The sequence below is a fragment of the Priapulus caudatus genome, unplaced genomic scaffold (genome assembly GCF_000485595.1).
Source record: "Priapulus caudatus unplaced genomic scaffold, Priapulus_caudatus-5.0.1 Scaffold582, whole genome shotgun sequence".
NCBI lineage: Eukaryota > Metazoa > Priapulida > Priapulimorpha > Priapulimorphida > Priapulidae > Priapulus > Priapulus caudatus.
In genome coordinates this window covers 58793-66409 of record NW_014577643.1, presented here as the reverse complement: position 1 = coordinate 66409, position 7617 = coordinate 58793, and the positions used below count along the sequence as shown (strand labels likewise).

At 39.5% G+C, this 7617-nt stretch overlaps 1 protein-coding gene across 4 annotated transcripts in view; it reads left to right on the top strand.

Annotated features, from left to right (window-relative positions):
• LOC106811852 overlaps positions 1–4111 on the top strand; it is an 8696-nt gene extending 4585 nt beyond the window's left edge. For 2 of the 4 annotated variants that reach the window (XR_001394216.1, XR_001394215.1), the window contains exons 12-13: positions 2049–2118; positions 4050–4060. Coding sequence is in view for 2 of the 4 variants with exons in the window: in XM_014815570.1 (XP_014671056.1) it covers positions 2049–2118; positions 4050–4089 (110 nt within the window). In the remaining 2 variants the exon portion in view is untranslated. Of the gene's footprint in view, positions 1–2048; positions 2119–2484; positions 2552–4049 lie in introns of those variants that run through there. The other 2 variants (XM_014815570.1, XM_014815571.1) reach the window with 2 other exon arrangements.
• Positions 4112–7617: the final 3506 nt, after the last annotated feature.

Here is a 7617-nt window from a genome sequence, read left to right as displayed (position 1 = left end):
TGGAAATAATAGATCAGATAAAAAAATTAATGAATTGATGATTCAGTTTGATTAGTGGCATGCTATGGTTCAGCGGAAAGTTCGCTGCACCAGGTAGTCATGTTATGCCCACACATGGTTAAATCAGGCTGGAGAGCTTCCTGTCCTGTGAATGATATGGTGACAGATTGGCTAGACACAGGTGAGATTTGAACCGCCTACATGTAGCGTAATAATCACTGAACTAGATTCAGTCGATGGGTGGCCATCGCATATTCCCACCTTTTGGCCCCCCTTTGAATGTCGCCTCCATATTTCGAAAGGCTCATGCTCATCTGTGGTGATAGATCAATGCATAGCCCCAAGTCTCTAACTTCTAAGTAGAACGGTATTGGAGAAGTTAAGTAATGTTACATTTGCTTGTTTGGATTATCTCCCCTAGCTCCGCTTCCAAATGTTGCATCAAATTTCCAAATGGCTCATGAACATCTGCGATGATAGATCAATCAATCCCCAATGTTTGAAGTCTCTACTTTGAACGGTCTAGGTGGAGTTAGGTAATACGACATGCTGGTATGTATTATCTCCCCTAGCTACACTTCCGAATGTTGCCTCAAAATTCTAAACGGCTCATCTATGCCTGGGATGATAGACCAATCAATCCCCAAAGCTTTCATTTGACATACAACATGACCTGATTTGACAAAAATTCAGTTTGACCTTCCGATGACCTTTGCCCTGCCCCCTCTCTATCGTGTGCCAGAACTCGAAATTAAAAAAAACGTTACATATGTTTTGCGTCTTGACCTTGTAAGTATGTTTGCAAGGTTTTGTGTAAAAAAATAGCAATTTACGCAGTAATTGCGTTTTAACGAATTTGACCTTCCGATGACCCTTGCCTACCCCCGAGACCCCGCCCACCCAACGCTGTGGAGCAAAATAAGTACAAATGCATAGTTCTATTATCGCACCATCACAAGCTTTCAGTTGACATACAACATGACCTGATTTGCCCAAAATTCAGTTTGACATTCTGAAGACCTTTGCCCCGCCCCTCCCTCTCGCGTTCCGGAAGTCGAAATAAAAAAAAAAGTTACATGTTTTGCGTCTTCACCTTGTAAGTATGTATGCAGAGTTTTGTGTAAAAAAAATAAAAATTGACGCCGTAATTGCGTTTTAAAGAATTTGACCTTTTGGCCCCATCGCGGGGGGGGGAGTCAAAATTCAGAAGAGCTCATGCACATTCCCGATGTTGGGTCTATCCATCCCAAAAGTTTCAAGTCTCTACGTCAAATGGTCTAGAATCATGTATTACCCCCACCCCCCGTCGTACGTACGTCCGTCCGGCCTCGGCGGCCTGAGGGTCTCTGTTGACGTTGAGTTCGTTTTTATTCCTGCATGCTCGGTTCGCGTATCGTAGGGTGCTCACCGTCTGCTCGCGGTTGGTGTCGGCCGGGCTGACGCAGGCGATCAGAATTGTCATGGTGTTACCACCAAGCGAATCTGCAAACCAACAGAGAATTTCGTCAGTGCAAGTTATTTTTAACTTAATTTGAATCTAACTGAGGTAAACTTTATTAGCGTATGGCAACAGAAACATCAGCGGACAAACAAGAAAAAGACATACAACTTCAGCAGAGCCGCCGAGCATTCTAAGCTCGGAGAGTGTCACACGGATAGAACAAATCAAAGCACGACTTTTTACAATTAAGTCCTAACACTATTATTTATTCCTAACACTCAACTCTCCCTGTCCAATATGTGGGATGATTTCAGATAGCTCAGGAACCTTATTAACTATCTCTAGGTCATGCAATCGCTGAATTGAGCGTTGCAAGCAGCCCTTAGCTGTACGGAGTGTCACCGATCGAAAAGCGTGTATGTGAACACATTTGGGACTAACAGGGTTTACTAGAATCCCACCACTCCACCACAGAGTCACCGCAGTAGACGTTAGATGAGCGCTGTCGCTTTGCGGCACTTGTTATATTTTATAATAATGGAGTATCTTTGACATATATATGTCAGTAATTACACTAGCAGTTAAGAGTAGTGTATATACATTTTAGTGAAACCGTCAAATGAGGACAATGCGTTGGAAGGAGGAAGAGCGTCGTACAGTGGGAAAACCTACAGAAGGTATGCAAGCGAAATTGCAGGCACCTCAATCTGCACGATTTGCTAACGCTCCATTAGGAGTGTTCCCAACTTTGATATCATTAATGGTGTGACCTAATTAATGTCGTTATATGTAGTTATACGTTATATGTAGTTATACGTTATATGTAGACCTAACCCTAACCCTATAACCTAACCTATAACCTAACCCTAACCATTAATAATATTAAAGTTTGGAACGCTCCTAATGGAGTATCACCCCACGATTTTGGTAAATTTTAAACATATATACATGAAATATATTGATTGATCCCTGATCAAACAAATTGTAGTCGTATTCCTTGTAAATAGTAAACCTTATTAAAATTTTGTGTTCCTCCTTTTCAGAATCACGTAGGGAAACTGCATAGAAGAGAAATTATGCAGAGAAGCTACAGGCATTTTACAGTTTACAGTGAGTTTATCTGACACATTATTTGACATGGTGTTTCGAAAAATTGGTTCTTTTATAAAATAAGAGTTTATTCACATGAACATTTTGTTTATCGAAGTACTTTCCCCTACAAAAGAACATGGAGTTTATTGTTATGTTTACTACATGTATTGCATAAATTTCTATTTTTATTGTCAATCTGTAAATTTCAGACAAAAAGATAATGAGGAAGAACCGGGGTTGGTTCATATGGAGCAGACTGCAAGGTTTTAATATGGCGTAAAATTTGGCTTGTCATCATTAGTTTAAGGATGTTTCTCTCCCTCTCGCATCGTCTGTGGGATCCTTTTGTGTGTATGTTTACCTAAATTTATGGTTAACTTATAATATAACCTAGGAACTTTATTGTGGTTATTCTGTAACTAAGAAAATGAACTTTGGATGAGTGGTTGGATGATATGATTATATGTCACTTCAGACTCGAGAAGCAGCTATCACTGATAGAGAAACGAGAGTCGATTTAGCGGTGGAATGTTGATTCAGAGGAGCTGCGAGAAAAACCCAAGATGAAAAACGGAACGCTATTCTTGAGAAAGTTATCACATGTGCTACAGAAAGAACCTACCTGATCACCTTGCTAAAGAAATATGCAGGTGTGATAGTACATTTCAAAATGTCACATTTATTTGTAATGTATCAAGTGGGATGGTTTGTCAGATCCATGTATATTTACTTAATGATTTCTCTTACAAGAAAATTTCAAATTAGAATTTATAAAGATTCTAAATATAGATTCTGATAACTTGGTGATTGAGATTTTTTATCAGCTGCCCTGAAATTGTGGAATAAGCTACCTAGTCATATTCGATGTGAACAGTCGGTGGAATATTCTATTCGCCTAGTCAAACCTCATCTATTTAACATTGCATTTAACACATAGACATTAAATTTGTAGGTATACATTTGAGTTATGTTCTATTTGTTGGAAATGTTATATGATTGTCGTAATTTTGGCATCTATATTCTACAGTGTTGCAGTCCGCTATTTTATAATCAGCCTTTGTAATGCGCACGTGAACATATTTGCATGCAACGTGCGCAATGTAAATATATATAGGGTTCTCCAAGAGCACTTATAGCCTGGCAGCCCGCCAGGTTATCGCCGAGCCCCGCCATTCTAAAATGCACCCGCCACTCTAAATGTCATAGCCGCCATGCTAAATATCATAGCCCCCGGACCCCCCTAGCACGCAAACCGCCTTCGCCGATTTGCAACTATAGGACCGTAAAGGCAGAGCACGCGCGCCCATGCTATATGAACAAGCTTGCAGAACCCTGCTATAATTAATCTATCTATATATAATATATATATATTATAATATATATAATATATATTATATATATATACAATATATTAAATATATATTCGTGTCTTCTTCTTCTAACCCCTTCTTGAAGTTAATGCAAAGCAAATTTTCGTCATGATTAATTTCAACTAACTCACATTTTTAAAAATAAGATGGGCAAGCAGTCTTCAAGAAGCTCAAGCAGTCAGCTAAAGAGGTCACCTCCAACTTCAAAGATTATCGAAACCTACAATGCATGGGACAGCCACCTCTGAGATTTATTCCGCCACACTTGTACTTTGCCGTGCTGTGACACAAATGATTTTCTAAAACGGCTTGCTCAAGACGAATCGAGTTCTTATTGATGGAATCCCGTTAGCATAGGAAGATGTGTATTGATCATTTAATGTCACAAGGAAAGGGGTATCGGAGAGCTATTGATCCTAAAAGAAGAATATAAGAATGCTATCAAATATTAGGAGAAAAGCACAGGTTTCTTGTAAACCTCACAGCGACGCGAGAAGATACCACCCGTCTCGGAGCAAGGCCGCTGTGTTTCCTGAAGGAGAAGGCATTGAACATAGAGTGGAGTAAATGAGCTAAGGAAATTTACAGCGAGGAATTTCTAGGGGAGGGAATGGAATTGCAATATACTGTGTTAATCACCTGTGCAAAAACAATCAGGAAAGTGTGGCAACATTGAATATTGAGACGAGCTGGACGAAATTACAGCATTAGAGGTGAGCAGTGAAGATGAAGACACTGATGGTGAGGAGAATTGAAAGGAAGTGTAAATTCAATATAAAAGTTATGACTTGTAACAATCGTGAAAATTCTATTGTAATGAATACTAACTGTATCTTTATTTTCATGCCTTTCCACCATAGGTTATTGTGGCATCGCTTTCTGATTTATTGATAATGAGCTTCCACGAATTTCATCACGGAATGTCACCGAAAGGCTTACATCGTGTGTATTTTTATAAATATAGGGCAGAAATGTATGGAAACTGACCAGAGTTGAAATATGTACTTTTACTGCACACTTTTTACAAATACTGAATCAGTTTATTATAATTATCTCAATTATTGTCATTAACCATCGCTTTAGTTGAAGTTGACGCTACGCATTTATGTCATAACGCTCCCCCTACACTATCGTCAGATTAACAAATTCTACATGCGAACACCATACCGTATACGAGCACATGTGTGCGTATTCAGCGGCATATCAGCGATATACCATCCCTCAAAGAAGAAATAGAACGACCTGCAATCACCTTTCCTAGCGAATACACGCTGGAAAATGACGTCAGGGAAAGGCTAAGGTGTCCCATTTAATAAAAAAATATAGGTGGCTATTGGTAGAATAAAATATTACTTTTATGAGCACTTCTACAAAAAGCCTATCAGTTTTATTATTATCTCATTATTTGTTATTAAATTCAAATCAACAATAATTAAAGTGACGCATACGCCAATTAATATCATAACGTAACGTATACGACTATTGTCAGTCGTTTAACGAAATTCTACATCGAAGCCGTTTTGGAGTATACGCATGGGGTAGATAAAATAGCTATATAAATGGACGCTGGATAAAAATCAAACGGCATGCAGTGCCCCGCCGCCACCCTTCGCACACTCAGGATATCATGTAGATTAGACCAATAAGACGAGAGCGCAATCTGGTCGTGGCAGTTTGGATGAAAAATCATTGGTTAGAAACAAGCCTTGACAGGATAGCTAAGTCGGCTTACTATCTTATCTGCATTAATTAGCATTAACTCATTATTATCAAAAGTAACACATACGGCATTTATTAACATAACATCCAACTAACTTCGTCGATTAACAGAAATTCTAACATCGAGCCGTTTAAGAGTTGACTATATGGGGTCTGCATTTTATGATTATCGAATACTTACAGAGAACGCCGTTCGTGATACAAGCTCTCGTCAATACTCACCTTGCCTAGTAGACCGGATCATATAACTTCACAACGCTAATAACTCTCAAGCTAACTAAGCACTGATACATGCCGCTATACACTCTGTGCATGCTTTCGCTATCCCACCAAAATATGAGTGGTATACGCCGTTATAGGCGTTTCGCCGCGTATAGCGCTTATATATGCATGACAAATACGAGGAAAAACGTTCATCGACGTTATGTGCTTCTATATTCGTGGGTTTTCAAATTTTAACTAAACATGTCACAAAAGGCAAGCCTCTCTTACACCCCTGCCCTTACACGCGATCTCTGTGCATTGCTTTCGCTATCCACGCCAATATTATGTATAGCGTATAGGCGCTTTGCGCGTAATACGTTATATAATATACTAATACATCACGAGAAGAAAACGTTCATACGACGTTATGATTGCTTTCTATATCGTGGGGTTCAAGAGAGTTTTAACTAAACATGTCAGATCAGCAAAGCCAATCTTACAGCACCCTGCCCTATACACGCGGCACTCTGTGCATTGCCCTTTCGCTATCCCCGAATATGAGTGATACGGGTATAACGCGCTTGCGCGTATACGGTTATATATGCATGAACACATTACGAGGAAAACGTTTCATCGAGCAGTGCTGCTGTGCACTTCTGATTTTGCTACTCCGACCATCTATGTTACCTGTATTACGCTATGCTAGCTCGATCGTATAGAATATTTGTTAATCTGAACGAAAATAGTTATTGTTAGATGATTAAAATGCGTGATGCGTTACTCTTATAAATGAGCATTTATGCTAATTATGCAATAAGTGATAACTTGATTAGCTATGACTGCCAAGTGCTAGTCTTAAAGAGTAATAATGTATTCATCGCAAACTCCACGACAACGATGACGACTCTCGCGTCATGCGGCTCAAATCTACAATGATAATCCGGAGTGTAGCGAAGAGGGAAGGGGGCAGCTGCATGGCAGATTTGATTTTATATCTGATCCCATATTCTACCGTCCCCCTATTTTATAACAATGGACACTGTAGCTCTCCGTTACGTCATTTTCAAGCGGACTTTGAATTCGCTAGAAAGGTTTATTGCCGGGCTCTGTTTATTATCTTTGCGCGGGAGGTGAATAGATTAACTGATACATACCATGTATACATTGAACAGAATCGTGGAGCACGTATGCAATAGCTCCATACTATTCAACGCCATACTGCGCGCCGCGTGTTATCGCCATGCATTTGCAATCAAGAGAAACGAAAATTCGCGTTAATAACTAATAGGCTGGGCATAAATTTTATGACAGTTTAATTGATATTGGTAGCGGCGTACTATACTATAGTAAACATAAAAATTACAGTTTATAAGTATTAGTAGTTTCTAATTACGTGATCGCACTTCTAATCGACCCATACAGCTCAGCCGCTGTCTTCTCAGCCATAGTCGTCGTAATCGTCTGCTTACAGTCTGTATTCAGTCAGATCACTAATATATTATATGTTGGCCAAACTTTGTTTATTGTTCTTGGCAGATCTCATTAAACAGCAGAATCTATTCAATTTTTGCCATAAAAATGTTTCTTACTAGTCACTAGTTCCCTTTTATGTAGCGCGCATTTTGATTGCAGCTGGTGCTTATAGCATGCAAAGGCTTGCTCCGCTCACGTTTTCTAATGGTGGCCAAGCATTCCAGCCTAATATTGCCATCTCTGATCTTCGGCTGCTGGAAACCCGCGTGAACTACATTGCCGCCACGGCTGAAGCTACGCACAAAAGTACAATAACGC